This window comes from Peromyscus eremicus, chromosome 8b (genome assembly GCF_949786415.1).
Source record: "Peromyscus eremicus chromosome 8b, PerEre_H2_v1, whole genome shotgun sequence".
Classification (NCBI taxonomy): Eukaryota; Metazoa; Chordata; class Mammalia; order Rodentia; family Cricetidae; genus Peromyscus; species Peromyscus eremicus.
The window spans coordinates 51,550,601-51,571,391 of record NC_081424.1 but is presented as its reverse complement, the minus strand read 5'-3'; the positions used below and the strand labels follow the sequence as shown (position 1 = coordinate 51,571,391).

The following is a 20,791-nucleotide window of genomic DNA, read 5'->3' as shown; positions in this document are numbered from 1 at the left end:
GCTATCATCACATTTCTTAAGCTTACAAGAGTTTTCCTATCTGGAAATTTTAGAATCTTTTTCACAATATTCTAAAAAATGGCTCAGTCCCTATTTACTTAGCTCTTGCTCTCTGCCTTCTATTGAGAGGTTTTTGAAAGAGAGGCAGAAGAGGAAAGACTTAAGTAATGTGGGGAATGCTGGGTGGAGGTTCTTTGCTATGCCCAGCAGCCTTCATAAATAAGATTATCTCTCAAATTTGCACACAGACTTATTATCATCCTGACTGCAATCATGGAGAAGAGGAATGGGGCATGGGCATGAAAACAATTTAATGAAATGAGTTTCTTTTCCTTTGAATCCTTTGAAGAAGAGAATCATTAGACAGAAACTTGTATTTACCCAGGTTATGAAGCATGTCAGCTTGGTGATGTGCTCTTGGCACTAAGTCCTTAATTAGAAATTCCTTGAGAGCTGCTTCCAACAGGTGCTCCAAGACAAAAGGATGAAATGATCTTGAAGGGGAGCCCTTACTAAGCACAGAACACACAGGCTCAGATGAACTGGAAGGAATAACGTGTCGGTAGTAAGAGAAGTGTCATGACGGTGTGCTGGATTTTGAACGAGAGCATGTCCACCGTGGTGGTTGTGAGTATCGCTCCTGTTAGTTGTATCTAAGAGTCACTCATTCTTGGGGTGGCATTTCTAAAAAGGTTAAAGTCTGGAAATGCGACATTAGATACGAGACTAAAAACCTGTTAGCAGACATCCATTGAATATATTTAATTTACCCTTATAGAATCACGCAAAGTTGTTTTCCAGTTCAGCCCAGTCTTAAGTATTAAAGACAAGTAAGTTGCATTGCATGATTTAGAAGTGTGTAGCTCTCTATCGAATGAGGTTTTTGAATTAGCCTGTGGAATTGTTATTTTTTAGAGTGCTTTAAAGATGTCCCGCCTCTTCTCACCATGTCGATCCCTATTGCCTTAAAAGAGTCTATGCTTGTCAGTTGACCCCACGTATTTAAAACAACTTTAACAAAATCAGTCATTTATTCTTATCTATCATCACTGCTAAGATCTAATCTGTAAGAAATAAATGTATGGAGCGGTTCTGATGAATACCGACAAGCTCTCCATTTCATCGGAAAAGATGAAGAGCCCCAAGTGATCCTGAGTGGGAGAATGGTGGACAACGGCATTGATCATGTCTCCTTTTGTTATATCCTAGCTCTCATGGCTGGCAGTAAATTTCTATCTATTTATTGACACGTTCTGTTGGTACGCCGAAGAGGAGGCTTTCTTTTATACACGAGTTATTCTGGGTGTAAGTAGATTTAATGACAATCTGTTATTGTTTCAGAAAAGAAAGTGCATTCTATTTTTCCCAGCTTCCATGTTTTCACTATCCCTTCTTTTTATGTTTCTGACTTATGGACAGTCTACACTGGCGTGGGCCCGAGCATCTGCAGTGTGCCTGAATTTTAACTGCATGCTAATTCTGTTACCTGTCAGTCGAAACTTCATCTCACTGGTGAGGGGAACGAGTATGGTAAGTACTAAAATATTTTAAGTAAGCTCAGTTGTTGTTTCTTCCTAACATAGTGCAACGGAAGGCTGGAAAGATGACCCAGCAGGTATGAGTGCTTTCCATGCAAGCCTTAGGATCTGAGTTCACATCCCCAGAAGCCATGAAAAAAAATGGGGTGTATTTGTATGTGTCTGTAACACCAGCACTGTTGTAAGTCAGAGGCAGGAGGATCACCAGGGACTAACTGGCCACCAACCTAACTCCAGACTCAATAAGGGCCCTTATCTCAAGAAAATAGGGCAGAGAATGGTAAAGTAGGCAGCCTGGTGTTCTCTGGCTTTGGCCTGTATATATGGGTATACACATGCACATACATACACACATGCACCTACACCCCATACAAATATCCCATGCTCACAATCATACACACACACACACACACACACACACACACACACACACACACACTGTTTTTACAAGTGTAATTGGAAAACATGTATTTTCCTATGAAACTCCCAGTAGTTTGCATTTACACTAGTTAAAACTCAAAGTCAGTACATCCAATTTGACTTTGGTTTTTGCCATTGACACTGGACTCCGTCACTCAACCTTTTCCCACATGGAGATGAAAAAATTATGATGGTTTGAACGACAAGTATTTCTGACTGTAGGGAGATAAACAAAATACTGAGACAGGCGCCACTTAGGAAACATCTGAGATCCCACCACAAGCACACTCACAGGACCCAGATTGGATCTGGTCATTTTAACTGATCAGTGGTAACACCTTTCCTAATTCTATTTATTCCATCGTGCCCATTACCTGCTTTCCTGTGATAATGAAAACAACACGCAGAAAAATAAGATTGCCAATCCCCTTTATCAGGAGAAATACCTCATTGTGGAATCATCACAGCTTAATGAATATTAGTCATAGATGTAGAGTGGCCTTCTTTGCATAATAAGAAATAGTGTACAGGTTACTTAAAACACATGGGCGTGGGTGGCAGTTACCACTTCCTTGTTCTGTACTAACATGCTGACTGAGACATGGCTGTAAGGTTTATTTAAGAGCTTTGAGTTATGGCCAGAGAGCTAAGAACTCCAGCATTTGGACTGAGCTGAAATGCCAGCAAAAGAGCTGAAAATCTTTTGTTTTCCTGTGATCAGGTACCACTAGGCTTTAAGTCTTGTGTCCCCACCTGAAGCAACATAGAGGTCCATCAAGCCTCAGTCTTAACCTCTTAGGTCTCATGGCATGTTAGATCTGTGTCCACTCCCCTAACTCATTTATTCTTTTATTTTGATACCTCAGTGCTGCAGAGGACCATGGGGAAGGCACCTAGACAAAAACCTCAAGTTCCACAAACTCGTTGCCTATGGGATAGCTGTTAATGCGGGTAAGAGCTTACTAATCGTCTAGCGGATCTGGAACTGTCCCAATGTCTAACTTCAGAGTTTTGTTTGAATCTCTCCCAGTCTCGGCTCTAGAGGAAAGAAACTTTCACCCTTTATCTGACCACATGAAACCTTGTATTTACGTTTTTTTCAATTTCTAATCTATACTTAAATGAGTTTTTCCATAATAATGCCTCAATTATCAAAGGAAGTGAAGTGAGATTTCCTTTTGTTTGTGAATAAGTGGCTTGTTTGCAATACAGTGACAGATACTATGTAATGCTATTTAAATGAGCATTTTGTTATTTGTATAATCCAGAACTAAAACCGACTTAGAGCCAAAATCTCAATCATATAATAGGAAAATGGTTATTGCCATTTAATGAATGTTAGATACAGATAGGAGAGCGTTCTTCTTTGTGTGGTGAAGATACCTTACTCTTAACTCTGACATCAGAGGCAGGCAAAGGAAAAAAGAAAAGAATGGTCATGTGCACTGGGTTCTGAATAGTGTTGAGTTAGTAGACATAAAAGGGTCATGAAAAACACAGATTGTATCGGCATATGAACAGCTATGGTTACTGTTACACTTGTCATTTAAGGAGGAATTAGTATCTATATGCAAGGTTAGTCACCCACGAGGAAATAAAAATGGAAGGAGAGGTAGCAATCAGCTGACTTGTGGTTTTGCTGGGAAACAAAGACGTTGAAATAAAAGGCCACCAGAACGATAAAGAGTTATGATTCAGGACTCTTCCTCTCAAACTAATTTAACTATAAAATGTTTTCCTCATTTGTTTTTATTCTCTCATGCATAAAAAATAGCAGAGTAAAAGGAACACTCAAAACAAATGTGAATTTAATTAAGCAACAAGACATGACAGACGGTGCCCGAGTGCCAATTAACACAACTTTGGGTGTTCAGTGAGACATGTGGAGAAGAGTCTCCCCACTGATTGTCTTAAACGCCAGATCAAACCAACTCAAGATATGCTTTACAGAAGGTCTTTGTGGCTTGTGAGGAAATTAGTGTAAAAAATAAATATCAAGTCCTAGATGAAACAGCTGGTGGACGGAGGGTTAGGGTTAGGACAAGGCTGGTCTAGCGGCAGGTCTCAGGGCCTAGAACACTGCAGAACACACCCCTGTGCTTGAAAATGAGGGGCAATGCCAGTAAACAGACATCAGCTTGGAAATGGAAGTCATTTCCACACTTTGAAACTATCAAAAATCAGCATTAGTTTCCCCCTGAGGGCACTGAGCTCCCTGCAGTGGGGGCCTCCAGGCATAGGCCAGGAAGTGGGAAGAATTCTAGGAATCTCTGGGCTTGTATTAAAATCCTCATAATTCCTTATTTTTGCATTAAGAATAGAGATTGAATGCAGTAAGAGTCAAGAAGGATCTTCTTACTATACATAGCTTAAAGGCAGACTCAGACTCTATAAGAAAGTTGTGAGGATATAAAGAAAAGGGGGGGCATCAAAATGCATCAGAAAGGAACATGAAGGCTACATGAAAACATGAGTTGGAAAGGCTTTCTTCTTAAACCTCTGAGTATATATTCTTTATATGTGCTCATATGTCAATAGTATGAGTGCATAGGCGATATACATTGAATGCCTCGGTGCTATTTCAGGATGATGTGAAATTTAATGTGAGCAGCATTTACCTAGGATCATGTGACCAGCTTCTTTTTTAGTTCACTATTAGCTAGCTGTATGAGCTCAGAGTAGGTCTCCTCAGCACTCTGTGGAATTAAAAGAGCATGATAGCAATATAGTTTCTCCACCCCTGTGAGATATGTAGATTAAATCTGCTTGGGAATCTGAAGAATACGAGGTCATTCGCTCACTTGCTGTAATTGCAAATAAGATCAAGTCCAAGCCCCAGAGCATGGCAGATGGACTCCACAGCTAACTCGCCACACCCTCATGGACTTTTTCCCTTGGGTATTCTCCAGAGTCTTGGATGCCTTTGCTCAGATGTTCCCTCTGCTGAAATTCCCTCTTCTTCATGGTCCTCCCTGCGTAAGACACTACCATACCGAGGAGGACTCACTTGTCTTAGACCCCATACTTCACCTACATGCCACACTCTCTAAACAAGAGTAATGATCCTGTTTCTGAGAGCCTTGGAGGCATGGGGAATCTCTTGAATCTTAGCAGCCATGGTCACTAACATAAGAAGGACTGTAACCAATTTGATCAAACCCCGGTGAGTGGTATCTAGCCACATGCAAGAGAGGCTGGAGGAATTGATAGAAAAGGCACAAGGCACAAGTGCCCGAGCTCTGGGTGGATGAAACAGTTTGAGGGATGAATGGATTCCAAACCATACTAATCATTCAAGATTATAAATTCACATTCTGCGGCAAGGAGAAAAACCAGAATGTACTTTCTCCCTCTTCCCCTCAAAAAATCTCCAAAGGGCATTAGTATTCTTTCCAACCCACTTCTCTTGAACTCCTGCTGCTCTGCTCTGTTCCTGAATATCTCCTGGGGCTCACCCTGGCAGGGTCAGAGCTGTATCTCAGAGCAAAGTACCCTCATCTGGTCTTCCATGGCAACCAGCCCCACTGCTGTGGTTTCCAGCCCAACAAAGGCAGGATGGTGGAAAGGAAATTCTCCCCCTCATCCAATCCTTGACAAAGCAATTACTGCATTTCACATTAACTAAGAAATGTGGCTAGCCACTGTGCTTTTAGAGGGGGAAAACAAAACACTAAGCCCCGGTTTCATAGCTATACCTTGGCTTTCTCATTTGTCCTTCTGCTGTACTCATGGGGGAGCAGCCGCTGTGTCCCTGAGCTGATTTTATTAGCCTCGCCCATTATGCTGCTTTTCAAATAGCCAACTGGCTTAATAGAGGTGTGTAACCTTGGAAGAAATGCATCCGCGGAGAAGTTTGCATGCCAACCTCTAATTTCTCATCCATTCCCCTAGAAGTTGAACTGCAGGCTCTAATTGGTCGGATCATTAAAGGATGTAATTAGAGACTGGTGGATGTCGGCTAGGGAGGGGAGGGAAGAGGTGAAACAATGCTATCTCGAATCAAGGGCATCTCCGAAGAGGCAGTGACAGGAGCCGTTTCTTCCTGCCTTCCCGCTTGCCTGCCTGTGATAAGCAGGAGCCCCCTCCGACCACGAATAAATCGTGTTCAGGGGCCTCTAAGCTCACTGCTATAAAAACCGTAGTTTCACAGCCTTTACGTTCTTATTAATGTGGATCTTTCTGGATCCCCTGGTCCATGGCAGACCTTGAAGACCCCTCCAATTGAAAAGCAGGATTTGGAGCCTGGGTTTCCATCAACGGAGGTTGTAAATTGTGACCTACGCAGCTCTTTCCGCGAATTCTGCAGCTTGTGTCTGCCAGGTTTCAGGGGTGTAAAACTACCCTCAGTGCAACTCTTGATGAGTTGCTAAAATTAGCTCACAAACATCCATAAACAGAACAGGGGCAGGTTGAGAAAAGAGGCTACAGACTAAAGGTACTGAGAAAATAATGATTTGGAGCGCCCAAGGTAGAGGCAGCCCCAAAGGCACAAGCTCCTCCGGATCTGACCGCTAACCAATTGTTAGGGACCAGTCACTAGTTCCCCTGGAGATACTCAGAGAGCCAACAAGTCTCCACCCGGAGTCCTGCCTCATAGGTTTTAATGGGATTTACAAACACACGGCTCACAGTGTGCCAGAATGGATCGGTTCCCTACCATACCCGGCATTGGAAAGTCAGTCAGATTCTGGCTTTAGAAGCACGGGGAAGATTCTCTCCTAGGTCCCCATTTCTATGCCCGCTTTAATTAAGAAGTGGCTAACTCCAGACCCACTGTTATATCTGACAAGCAGGCAGAAGGGTACTAGAACTGACCCCCTTTCCAAGATTCCCCTCAATTATATCTCCTTTGATCTCCCGGGGGGGGGGAGGGGAGAGAAGTGGGGACCTAAGAAGGCAAAGAAAAATGTAAAAGGCAATTTCTCGGGGCAACCGGCTCTAATTGTAGCCTTTATGATTTTTTTTTTTTTTTGTCTGCTCCTCAATAAATGTTCCTCATTTGAACTCAGAAGTTCACAGACCAATTAAATGCACATGCACAGCATTGCCAAGATAGCTGGTCTCTTGAAAAGTACTTGGGTGAGAAATAGAATTGTAGGAAGACTGGCTGACAGCCTGGTGCATTCGGGTGGGTTATGGGAAGAGGTACTTCGAGCTCTTGCCAGTACACAACAGTGTACACCATGGAAAGTCCACAGGGGCACACGAGGAGCTCATTTTCAGTCCGTGGCATTGGATTCGGTGCAAAACTGAAGATCTCCCATTGAAACCACTCATTATGGAGTTTTGGAAACAAATTAACATACGAATTTCACATCCGTAGGTCCTTTTTGAATGAAAAGTGTTTTCAGTGAGCTTCAGAGAAATGCATGGGCATCACATGACGGAAGAGAGCTAAGATGCCATGTGGGGGTACGGGTATTATTTTTGCCCAATCTACCCATTTGACAGATGAGAAAATAGAGGCAGGAATAAATTAGGTAATTAAAAAGCATCCACTTCGGTATTCTTTCTGCTAGACACTAACACCCCATCTAATATGATGAAAGTATCTCAGTGACTGTGAAGGATAGAAACCAACCACACCAGTATCTTAAACCCATTTCAGAAATAGCTACTGTCATACCACAATGGTTTGATTGTTCATATTAAAAAGAATAAGATGTACTGTTTTAAGAAAGAGAGAAAATCCAATGTCTGAAATGGAACAAAAGCAATACCTTTCCTGTTACCTTGAGGCCCCAGCAGTCCTGAGTTCAACAGCTCATAGATACAGTTCTAGTTTACAGCCTAGATCAAATCGAAGTGGAAAATAAAGTGTTTACACAGTCAAATGGGCTCAGGTGGTTTTTACCCAGGGGGTATCTGCGATAACTAAGATATTACACATTTAATCTACTTTGTTAAACCAAACCAAAGGTGGAGAAGGCAGAAGCAAAAGAAATTTAATATATAAACTTTAAAGTACATGAAAAATACGAGTAACATAGTTCTAGCATAGTCCCTTAGAGGTCACCTCTTGAGGGGTCCCTTGGGTTTCCTTCTCCACTTCGTTAGTGCCTTCAGCTCAAACAGAAGACACATGGCTACAGAAGTGAATCAGCTGTTCCACGTCCTGATTGATCTATTCCATTTACTTTAGTAACACTGTTAGATTCTCATATGGAAATCAACCTAATAGGAAACAGATTGTGATCAACAACTCATTACAAGGGAAAGGAGTGCTAGAAAAACGGTTTCTTCCTGACGGTTGGCTATCGATGGCACATTGGTCAGCCAGTCCCATAATATAATAGGAAAATCAGTTTCTAATCCTGTGAAATGGGAATGCCCCCAGTACCTGTCTCCATGGAGAGAGAATGACAGAAAGCAAAGGGCAAAGAAGTGAGTGGGGAGAGGGGTAAAATGGAAACAAACTCTTAGGATAACTGCGGCAATGACCTCAAACACCACGGTAGAGCCTTAGCCTTAGAGACAGGGTGGCGCCACACCAAAGGACCCAAGTAGGACAATTCGAATTTGATCTAAGTTCACAGGAGGAACTATTCAGAATAAATAGCAAAGTCAGTCAAAATAAAGCATATAGTCCATATGTCCAAAGATTGGCCTTGAGGTCACATAAGCAGGTTTTCATCCATCCTTCACCATTGTCCTTTTGAATACTGGTCTGTAAAATGGGGCTTAGTGCCTGCAAACCAAATCAAGTGATACACCTACAGCATCGTCCACAGTGTCTGGTAGGCGGTAAGCACTCCGTATAGGTTAGTTATGAGAAATACAACCTGATTTTAAAAATTAGGTCAATTATCAGAAATTTAAGAATTATGGGTGATGTATGTGTTAAATTCAGCAAGCAGTTCCCATTTTACCTACACCAGAAGGTTGATGGCAAGTGAGCCTTCCTCTTCTTGGATTCCTGGGCTGAGCAAGAGACCCCCTTTACAGACATGGCCACATATGGTGATGGAGTTTGAGTATTGTTCATTTTTATTCCTCTGTGGAAATACCTAATGCTGGGTATTTTATAAAGAAAATAGATTTGCTTATGAAGTGGAAATACTAAACAACGTGGTGCAAGTTCTTTCAAGCGACCCCAGGATGTACTGCATCAGGGCAGATAGCCTTTGTGTCTGGACCACACACACACAGAGGGAAAGATCATTGTGACACCTGAAGCCAGAGCATAGGAAGGGCTAGTAATGATCTCTCCCTTCAAGACCAGCTCTTAAAGGTCTCATCACTTCTCAACATTGCCCAATCAGTGTTACCGTGTGAACCTTAGCAGGGACAAACTACATACAAACCATGACCATTCCTAAGGAGAAAACACACTATTTATTGGATGAAAATCTCACTGAACTCATAAGAAGGCAATAAAGATGACAGCTATATATCCCAAGCTTTACTTTGTTTGGGGAGCTTCAGAAGTATGCCCGACTTAACTTTCAACTTAAAGCTGAAAGAAAATCACACCAGAAATATACATCAATAAATATTTGTCTCCAGTCAGAGTATATAATCAATTGATTTCTTGACCCTTTCTTTTCAACCCCTCCATTTTTCTGTAATCTCATTGTCATTTAGCCAACAATTATGAAATATTTACCGAGGCTAAGCAGTGTGTCAAGCTGAGGTTTCAAGGAGGGACAAGTGTCAACGAGTCGAAGTCCTTTGGAGACATGTGAGCACAAATAAATGACCAGAACAGTACTTTCTGAGAAGCTGTAATCAAATTATCATGTGTGTCAGTGTGTGTGTCTCTCTGTGTGCACGTGTGTGTGACTGAAGAGTGTGTTTACAAAAGAACTTTTGAATGGAGTCTTAAAGCATGAGCAAGCAGAGCTTTACTACTCAGAAAAGGAACTGATTTTGATAGAAGGAGCTCAGGTAACAAAAAAAGAAAATTCTGCTAAATAGAAGATGGCATGTCTAAATAATTGCACAGCTATGACCACAGGCACCGAAATAGCAGCAGTGTTCTCAGAAGTCTTGTGTGTGTGCATTCACACATGCACACATGGGTCTATGCAGGCCTGAAGTTGGCATTGGGTGTCTTCCTCAGTTGTTTTCTACATTTATTTATTTATTTATTTATTTATTTACTTATTTATTTATTTATTTATTTATTTGAGACAGAGTCTCTCTGTGAGCCTGGAGCTCACCATATTTCTTGGCTAGACAGGCTGGCCAGCAATTCCAAGTATTTACCTCTTTCCCCACCTCTGCCCCACCCAGCATTGAGGTTATAAACTTGCACTGCCATGCCCAGCTCCTATACAGGTGCTAGAGACAGGGCTCAAGTCTTCATGCTTACATGGCAAGCCCTTTCCTGACTGAGCTTTCTCCCCATCCCCAACTCTCTCAGAAGCTGCTTGGTTTTCATTTCCCTTCATTCTGCCCCACCTCTAATCACAGCGGACAATCATGGAGGATACTATAACACACCCACAATGTGTATAGACTATAATAGCAACTGGCACAGCTACTTCCCATTGTGGATGCAGAAGAAGTTATGAAAGTGGGAAAACTATATAACCATATAATGAATCCTGCATTCACACTTGAGTCTGATCACAATGGTATGTGTCCACTGGCCACCCACCTTGGACTCCATGGAAATAACAGGACTGCTGGCTTCCCAACAGGGTTCCCAAGCTAGGAGAGAGCAGCGTGGATGCAGAATCTTCAGGCCAGATCATACTGTATCCTTGAATTTGTCCTGTTTACCTAGAATTTAAACATCAGCTCTCAGAATTAGATAGCACACTGTACTTAACAGCACAGAATGAATGTTTGGTTCCACAAACACTGGCTCATTTAAATTCTGTGAGAATCATTATGTGTGTGTGTATGTGTGTGTGCATGTGTGTGTGTGTGTGTGTGTGTGTAGATGTATAAGTGCATATATATACATGTACCTATACACACACATACATGTTAAAGTATATAGAGAGGAACAGAAAATATGTCTGAGAAAAATGCAAAGACACTATCTCCCTGGTATCAACGTATATGTCAAATAAATGTCTATTGCTGTGTGTGATGCGTAGTATTCTGAAATAATTCTTTCTGACTTCTTCAGGAAGCTTTGCATTTCTATATCCAACAATATATCATCTTTCTTTATAAATTACATTGTCTATAGAACTGTCTTGTTAGGACTACTGTTGTGCTATGATGAAACACCGTGACTAAAAAAGCAAGTTGGGGAGGAAAGGGTTTATTTGTCTCCATCACTGAGGAAGTCAGGGCAAGAGCTCAAACAAGGCAGGATCCTAGAGGCAGGAGCTGATGCAGAGGCCACGGAGGGGTGCTGCTTACTACCTTGCTCCCCATGGCTTGCTCAGCCTGTTTTCTTATAGAACCCAGGACCACCAGCCCAGGGATGGCTCCACTCGACAATGGAGTAGGCCCTATCACATCAATCACCAATTAAGAAAATGTCCTGTAGACTGGATCACAGCTTCCAATGGAGGCATTTTCTCAGTTGAGATTCCTCCTCTTAGGTGACTCTAGTTTGTGTCAAGTTGACATAAAACTAACCAGCACAATAACTGTGTCCTGATATTATGACTTACATCACTTCCAAAATGATTATATATTTGAAATTAAATCATGGCAAATTGAGATTACTTTATTTCTTAATATAATTAAAATGCATGTGGTAAACCATACACCATATGTCCCACTCCATTCAAGACACCGAGGAAAATGCACAAATAAGCCATTTATTCTTGGCAATTGCCAAAACCATAACAGAGAAACTTAAGGTGGCAGCATGATGCTTTGAAAGAATTCAAAGGGATGAGTTTGATACGGCCTATGTCCGATGTCCCTTCATCCTCAGTGATCCACATTGTGGCACATTTGTTCAACATGGAGCGTTACCACCTGGGTCATGCCAAGGATGCTGAGGGACTGCTGGCTGCACTTTCCAAACTTGGCAATGCACCAAATGAGAGCTACCTCAATCCAGTCCGCACCTTGTCTACGGTGAGTTCGCGCATGCTAACCAGCCTCGCTTCTGCAGAATCCTTCTCTTCCAGTCCCTGAACCAAGAGCAATAGATTTCAAAAGCTTTACATAAAAGAGCTAGATAAAAGAGGTTCCTGCCAAATGCTAATATCCATTTCACCTTTCTTTTTGAAAAGCTAGTTTTCCAACCATTAATGTGGCTGGAAGGATATGAGCAAGGAGAAAACATACTCTGCTTAATTAATTTATAGTAAAAGTACATACATGATATTATAGAAATGCAAAAACCTATTAAAGCCCTAATATGAATTTTAAAAGTGGCTCCTGATCATATTTCCTTCACTGATGTTAGATTCATAAAGCATATAGCATCTAAATCCAGAAATGATAAATTGGATGCTTCATTTTCAACCTGCAAATCATTTTCTGGGTCTGTTCTCTTCACCTCCTATTCTGGAACATGTGTGAAGAGCTGGTTTGCCAAACCAAATAATGATCGAAGAAGGTCCTTTCAGAATGACAACCACGTGGCCAGTGACTCCATTAGTGCTAATATCTAAAGGCATAGAGCAGTAGTGTCTCTGGGAAGGAAAAAGTAAAATCAGCCACAGCATCCTATAGTAAAGGTAGAGGCAAAGACCTTTCTCTCCCTCAGCTCACCCTTACATCTTCTCTTACTGGTTTATCCAAACATTGTTCTATGGACTGCCATATTGGAACAAAGATCAATTTGTTTTGTCTAGAAAAAAATAATTCATTTTCTAAGGAAAATCTTAAGGCCATACACCCCATCAATAGGGGTCTCCCTGACTGTTATTACCTGGGCCCTATCTATAAGTGGTGGATTTGCTCATGTTCCTTTATTTGAGAAGGAAAATTCAGATTCTAGTTAGGAGGAGATTCTTCCAAGTCAAATTCTTGATTCTCTATGAAGGATTACAACATCAGGCCATTAATAAACTGAATTCCCTTTTCTTAACTGACAGCAATTAGAAGCACAAATTTCATAGCTACAAATCAAAACTACAGATGCCCTAAGCATGCAGAAATGCCTTTAATGCCATTTTGTTGAATCTCAGAATTTATCTGGCCACCTGTTTGGGTCTACATTTTCCCCTACTAAGGCTTTACAAAATTCACTGCTCACCAGAGACTCAAGAATAAATCTCAACATCTTGAAGAGACTATGCAATAAATAGTATTTATTATAAATAACCTTTAAAGCAATTTAACAAGCTAATTAAGCTACTTCAAACACAGTTGTTTCAAAATTTTAGAAGCAATATACTATGTAAGTACTAATTAAGCTCAGAAGCCCCTCCAATTTGGGTATTTGAAGAGATGATTATCAATAACTCGAAACATACATTGAAGCAATTCATAGGCAAGGCACTGGGATTGCCTTAAACTATTCATGGCAACTCAGACCAGTCCATAAATGTATCACATGGAAACAGGAAGAAATCTGCTTTAACAGTTTTTAAAAAAAGATTTTTAAATTAGCACATCAAATGCTGTAAACTGACTTCTAAAGTTCTGAGTGTACTTATAAAAAAATCTTTAAAATGTTTTCCGTATACCCTCTTTCAGCTTTATTCCACTTTTCTATTCTGTGAAAAGAAGAAAGTAAACAATGGAGAAGTCCCTGTCCAAATTACTTCCAAATCTCAAAGCAGCCTAAATTAATGAGGTTTTACTGACAAAAGATATAGTGTGAGTTTATTGAGCTGGTAGTTGGCTCAGTGATGGGAACACAGGGTATGAATGCTAATGACAAAGCAAGAATATGGGAACTCACAATAAAAACAAAATGCTTTGCAATTAATATTCTTAAAGGCTATTTAACTGCCCCTTATACTCATGGGTCAGAATCCTGCCCTTTGGGGAGTACCCACCAGATAAGAATAGCTGTACTCTTATTGATCACAGAGGATTTACCAAGCCTTATTCCAAGGCCCCCTGAGATAATGTGAAGGAAATGCAAGTCATGGTCCTTCCAATTAAAAAGCTAGAGCAAGGCATAACCACCAGGGGAACAGAGCATGCGACTGCTTTATTAGGAGTGCCCCTAAGGAACCTCTCCCCCAAAAAGTGTTTATTAATGTTAAGATGCAATTAAGCATGGCGAGCCACGTTTTTAATCTTAAAAAATTAAAAAACTTGAAATTTGAGCTTATTCTGCAGCAAATTGCTCTTCAAATGTTTTCTAGTACAAAATAGTAGCTTTGACAATAAAATTAATTCATGCAAATGGAAAAATATGTTCTTAATGGCATGGTATTTTATAAAACTTGAGCAAAGTAAATACCCAGGGTAAGACAGTGGAAGAAAGAAAAGTTTGCACAGCTGGTTTCTTGAAGTGTACCTGGACCTTGTTGAGGTCCTGTGCGCTGGAGCAAAACACTCTAAATTGCTCTTTGCCTGGGTCCTCTAGTACTGATCCTGATCCAAGTGCAAAAATCCAAAATATTAATTCAGTGATACTTGTGTCTCCTAGAGCACAACCACTGAGCTACTAATGACAATCTCAGGGATTACTGGCCTGGTGATCTCTCTGGCTTTGATCTTGATTATGACCTCTTCAACTGAGTTCATCAGACAGACTTCTTATGAGCTCTTCTGGTACACACACCACATTTTCATCTTCTTCTTCATCAGTCTGGCCATCCATGGAGGAGGGTAAGTCCATGTTATACTCAGGGTGCTCAGATCTGTGTCTCTATGTATACACATTGCCTGACTATTGTGAAATTGTGAATAGAGCATCATTGAACATGGTTGAGCAAGTATTTGTCAAGTCCTTTGAGTGGTATAGCTGGGTGGTATGGCTGATCTACTTTTAGTTCTTTGAGAATGCTCCATACTTATTTCCATAATTGCTGCACCAGTTTCCAACCACATCAACAGTGAATGAAGGTACCCTTGTCCCTGCATCCTCACCAGCATTTCTTGTTAGCTGTTTTCTCAATCTTAGCCATTTTGACAGGCTTAAGATGAAATCTCAAGAGTACTTTCAATTTGAATTGCTCTAATTGCTAAGGATGCTAAACACTTGGAGATATTTCTTTTTTTATAAATATTTTTATTTTATAATTAATTTAATTTTACATATTAGCCACAGATTCCCCTGTCCTCTCTACTCCTACCTCCATCCTTCCCCCCCAGTCCACCCCCCATTCCCACCTCCTCCAAGGCAAGGTCTCCCATGGGGGAGTCAGCCCAGCCTGGTAGATTCAGTTGAGGCAGGTCCAGTCCCCTCCTCCCTGCACCAAGGCTGAGCAAAGTGTCCCAGCATAGGCCCCAGGTTCCAAAAAGCCAGCTCATGCACCAAAGACAGGTCCTGGTCCCACTGCCTGGGGGCCTCCTAAACAGTTCAAGCTAATCAACTGTCTCACTTATCCAGAGGGCCTGGTCCAGTTCCATGGGGTCTCCTCAGCTATTGGTTCACAGTTCATGTGTTTCTGCTAGTTTGGCTATTTGTCCCTGTGCTTTTTCCAATCATTGTCTCAATATCTCTTGCTCATACAATCCCTCCTCTCTCTCGCTGATTGGACTCCTGGAGCTCCACGTGGGGTTTGGCCATTGATCTCTGCATCTGCTTCCACCAGTCATTGGATAAGAGTTCTATCATGACAGTTAGGGTGTTCAGCCATCCGATCACCAGAGTAGGTCAGTTCAGGCACTCTCTCGACCATTGCCAGTAGTCTACAGTGGGGGTATCTTTGTGGATTTCTGGGAACCTCTCTAGCACTCTGCCCCTTCCTATTCCCATGGGGTCTTCATTTATCATGGTATCTCTTTCCTTGTTCTCCCACTTTGTTCCTGATCCAGCTGGGACCTCCCACTCCCCTAAGCTCTCTTTCCCCGATCCTTGCCCTCCATTACCCCCCCTCACCCCCAGTTTGCTCATGTAGATCTCATCCATTTCTCTGTTGCTGGGCGATCCCTGTGTCTTTCTTAGGGTCTTCTTTACTGGGAAGCCTCCCTGGAATTGTGAGTTGCAGTCTGGTTATCCTTTGCTTTACATCTAGTATCCACTTATGAGTGAGTACATACCATGTTTATCTTTCTGAGTCTGGGTTACCTCACTCAGGATATTTTCTAGTTCCATCCATTTGCCTGCAAACTTCATGATGTCATTGTTTTTCTCTGCTGAGTAGTATTCCATTGTGTATATGTACCACATTTTATTCATCCATTCTTCAGTTGAAGGGCATCAAGCCATTATCCAAACTAACCAAAAGGCAGAGAAAGAGTATCCAAACTGGAAAATATAAAAGAAATGGATAATTTTCTGGATAGGTACCACATACCTAAGTTAAATCAAGACCAGATAAACTATTTAAATAGACCAATAACCCCTAAGGAAATAGAAACAGTCATTAAAAGTCTCCCAACCAAAAAAAAGCCCAGGACCAGATGGTTTCAGCACAGAATTCTACCAGATCTTCAAAGAAGAGTTAATACCAATACTCTTTAAATTGTTCCACACAATAGAAACAGAAGGAACATTACCAAACTCCTTCTATGAGGCTACAATTACTCTGATTCCCAAGCCAAACAAAGATGCAACAAAGAAAGAGAACTACAGACCAATCTCCCTCATGAACATTGATGCAAAAATACTCAATAAAATATTGGCAAACAGACTCCAAGAACACATCAAAACAGTTATCCACTATGATCAAGTAGGCTTCATCCCAGAGATGCAAGGGTGATTCAACAAATGAAAGTCTGTCAATGTAATACACCATATAAACAAACTGAAAGAAAAAAAAAACACATGATCATCTCACTAGATGTGGAAAAGGCCTTTGACAAAAGGTCTTGGGGAGATCAGGAATACAGGGAACATACCTAAACATAATAAAGGCAATTTACAGCAAGCCAACAGCCAACATCAAAGTAAGTGGAGAGAAACTCAAAGCGATTCCACTAAAATCAGGAACAAGACAAGGCTGTCCGCTCCCCATACTTATTCAATATAGTACTTGAAGTTCTAGCCAGAGCAATAAGACAACATAAGGAGATCAAAGGGATACAAATTGGAAGGGAAGAAGTCAAGCTTTCACTATTTGAAGATGACATGATAGTATACATAAATGACCCCAAAAATTTGACTGAGGTATTTCTTATCTGTTTTTAATTTCTTCTTTTGAGATCTCTCTGTTTAGATCCATAGCCCATGTTTTAATTGGGTTGTTTGTTTTAACCCTGGTTTCTGAATTCCTTGTATATTGTGGACATTAATCCCCTATCAGATGGACAGATAGCAAACATTTGCTCCTGCTCTGGAGCGTCCTTCTCACTTAATTGTTTCCTTCACTGTACAGAGATTTTTAGTTTTTTGAAGTCACATTTGTCAACAGTTGGCCTTAATTCTTGAGTGAAAGAAGACCTATTCAGAAAGTCCTTTCCTACACATATGTCTTGTAGGATTCTGTCTGTTTTCTTCTAACAGTATCAGTGTTTTCAGGTTTCGTACTCAAGTCTTTGATCCATTTGAAGTTGATATTTTGCAGAGTAATACATACGGGTCTAATTTCATTCTTCTGCATGTAGACACCCCGTTCTCCCAGCATCCATTGTGGAAGATGCTGTCTTTCCTCCAGTGTGCATTTTGGGCATCTTTGTCAAGTGCAAGATGATGTGTAGTTATGTTTGAGTCTTCTAGTTTGGGTCATGGATCTACAGGTCTGTATTTGTTCCAGTACCATGCTTCTTCTATAACTATGTTTCTTCATATACCTTAAAATAAGATATGGTAATCCCCTCAGCATTGTTCTTTTTTCTCAGGGTTGCTTTAACTAGCTGGGGTCTTTTGTGGTGCTATATTAATGTTAGGATTTTTTTTCCTATTTCTGTGAATAATGTCATGGGAATTCTGATTAGGGTTGTACTGCATCTGTAATGTGAAAATGGTTGCTTTTCACAACATTAATTCTATCAATCCATGAGTATAAGCAGTCTTTCTACTTTCTAGTATTTTCTTCCATTTCTTTCTTTAGAGATGTAATTTTTTCACTATAGAGGTCTTTCACCACTTTGAAAGTTTAATTCTAGACATCTTTGAGGCTTCTGTGAGTAGGAATACTTTCATAGTCTCTTTTTCAGCTTGTTTGCTGTTAGTATGTAGGAAGCCTACTGGTGTTTGCAAGTCGACTTAGAAATCTCAGTGTGTTCCAAAAAGCTGGCTCATGCACTAGGGACAGGTCCCGATCCCACTGCCTGGGGCCCCCCTATACCGTTCAAGCTAAACAACTGTCTCGATTATCCAGAGGGCCTAGTCCAGTACCATGGGGCAGGGGGTCCTCAGCTATTGGTCCACAGTTCATGCATTTCCACTAGTTTGGCTAGTTGTCTCTGTACTTTTTCCAGTCATGGTTTGGAAACTAGTGCCTATGATGAGACACTTCCTGCAGCCTTGGTGCAGGAAGGAGGGGCTTGGACCTGCCTCAACTGAATGTACCAGGCTCTGCTGACTCCCCATAGGAGACCTTGCCTTGAAGGAGGTGGGAATGGGGGGTGGGTTGGAGGGGAGGTTGGAGGGTGGGAGGAGAGAGAACAGGGGAATCTGTGGTTGGTATGTAAAATGAATAGAAAATCTCTTAATAAAAAATTTATTTAAAAAAAAGAAATTTCAGTGTGATCCTCCTTTTAACATGGAAAATCTTTCTGTAACCCTCTAAACCCATATCCCCTGCACCCACACCCCTTCTATGAGAACACAAGTGGATCCCAATGGTCAGTAACTTGCTGAAGATGTTTTTGTGCACAAACAGTATCTCATAGGAGGATGTTGGAGTTATCGCAACCTTGCTGAAAGGCTCATTTGGGGATAAGGACCTTATTTAATCTCATCTTGACATATTCTGCAGCTCCTGTTTACATCAAAAGTGATTTGCAAATTCTATACAAAATGCCAAGTAGATGTAGGATTGCTGGAAGGCATTAAAGCTCACTAATCTACCTATTATGCAATGGTATAAACAGAGAAATTTTAAAACTTTTTTTTTTTTAAATAACGTGCATACGGAATGATCTAGAACCTCCTGTAGAAAGCCTGGGGATGGTTGCCTAACATCTAAGGATGAAAGTACCGAAATGCAAGGTGTCTACAGTATGCCTCCCATTTATCATTCACCACCTTCGCTGACCATCATTTGTGCCCTGGGGATTCACAAATAGTCTTGCTCACCCAACTCAAAAGAGTATTATCAAGTTTGAGTGACTTACAAGGAACAGAGTCAGAGGCTAACGTGTCATTTCCAACTGACATCACACTATTCCCAAGAGCATCATTGTTGCTTCCCTACCTCCCACCTACACACACACACACACACACACACACACACACACACACACACACACACCATGTCCTGTAATACTAAAGGAGACTACTACTCCACAGCCAGGATATGTGTCTCTGAGATGCTGATGTTTCTCGGTCTATGAGAAGCTAGTTTCTCAAAATAAACCAATGCATCTTCTTCATAAAGCACCCAGGAATTGAGCAGCTCCCAGATTCTATTGCCTCAGGGATGTAAAATCATCCTGCGAGTTGATGCCAAAGCAATTTGCAAAGGTCAGTTAGTCATGCATCTGTAACAAATGCAATACAGTAGGATTACAGGACTCTTTATCCAGTGCTCCATTCATTCAGGACTCTCTTTCTACTTTTAAATGTATCAATACAGCCTCAAAGACACCTTTCAAAGTGACCTGTTTTGACCTTGTCAAATGCTAAGCCCACTAGTGGTCACTGGGGGGAAAAATACCATTATTCTGGGCACTTCTTTTGACTTATTCACTTGAAACTTCTAAGCGCTCAGAAACAAGCTAAGAAGGGTAGAAGTTAAATCAATCTGCAAAAGGAACCAATCGTACAAAGTTAGCCAATTAGCCCAAATCAGCAATCAGAGCAAGATGAAACCTAATTAAATTCAACAGTCTACAAAAGGATGTGTTCAAACAATTTCCTTCATTATGAATTCTCTAATATAGACACTTTCAATGTGACACAGGAGACCACAGAGGGGCACCTCTTTTCTGGGATCTTCAAAGTTACCCAAAGCTTTTTAAATGCCTATTTTTAAAGATGCCGAGGGAAGTGAGTGGCGGCCCAAGTTTCAAGAGATAGGAGTGTTTTTCTGGAAGCCACTGTAGAGTATAAATCTATGTAAAGACACCGCACAAAATCAGCTTGACATTTTCTTGTGCTTTTTGTTTTGGTGTGGTGTATGTGTGTGTTTTTCTAAGCCGGATTGTTCGAGGCCAAACTCCAGAGAGTCTCCGGCTCCACAATGTCACCTTCTGCAGAGAGCGCTATGCCGAATGGGAGGCAGCTGCTTTGTGCCCGGCACCTCAATTTTCTGGCAAAGAACCTTCGGTAAGAGTGAACCCAGGAGCTTTTTAAAAATAACTGTCCCCACAGTTAAAATAACGAGAGCTTTTATAGACTTGAAAAAAGAACCGCCCATGTCACCACTAGATGAAGCCAACTTTTTATTAAGTGGGCTAATGGAGAAATCGAGTTATGGATAATTTTAAAAGAGATTTACTGCCAAAAGCACTTTATTCGGCTTTGAAATGTGTGCTACTTGGGCTTAAATATGGATGTCTGATATTGCAGGACTTCATAACAGCAGAGTAATAGCTCCGAGGGAGCTAGCCTGATGGCTCACCACCCTCTGCCCCCTCACTAGCCCTCCGCCTGTCTCCTGAGTAACTGAGAGGACCAAACCTCTTCATAAGCTTACCTTCTTTCTTTCTACAACTTTTTGCAATCCAAAGAATTAGGGGTGTCCACTTACTTTTGTTCTAATGAAACTCAATGTTAGCCAAGAATAGATTTAATT

At 41.2% G+C, this 20,791-nt stretch overlaps 1 protein-coding gene across 1 annotated transcript in view; it reads left to right on the top strand.

Moving 5' to 3' along the window:
* The first annotated feature begins 533 nt into the window (after positions 1-533).
* The window catches only part of Nox3 (NADPH oxidase 3), a 62,618-nt gene continuing 42,360 nt past the window's right edge, over positions 534-20,791 (top strand). The window contains exons 1-7 of the mRNA XM_059272396.1: positions 534-627; positions 1,210-1,305; positions 1,420-1,530; positions 2,825-2,909; positions 11,806-11,951; positions 14,431-14,612; positions 20,193-20,322. Of these exons, the coding sequence (XP_059128379.1) occupies positions 580-627; positions 1,210-1,305; positions 1,420-1,530; positions 2,825-2,909; positions 11,806-11,951; positions 14,431-14,612; positions 20,193-20,322 (798 nt within the window). The 5' untranslated portion in view covers positions 534-579. The remainder of the gene's footprint in view (positions 628-1,209; positions 1,306-1,419; positions 1,531-2,824; positions 2,910-11,805; positions 11,952-14,430; positions 14,613-20,192; positions 20,323-20,791) is intronic.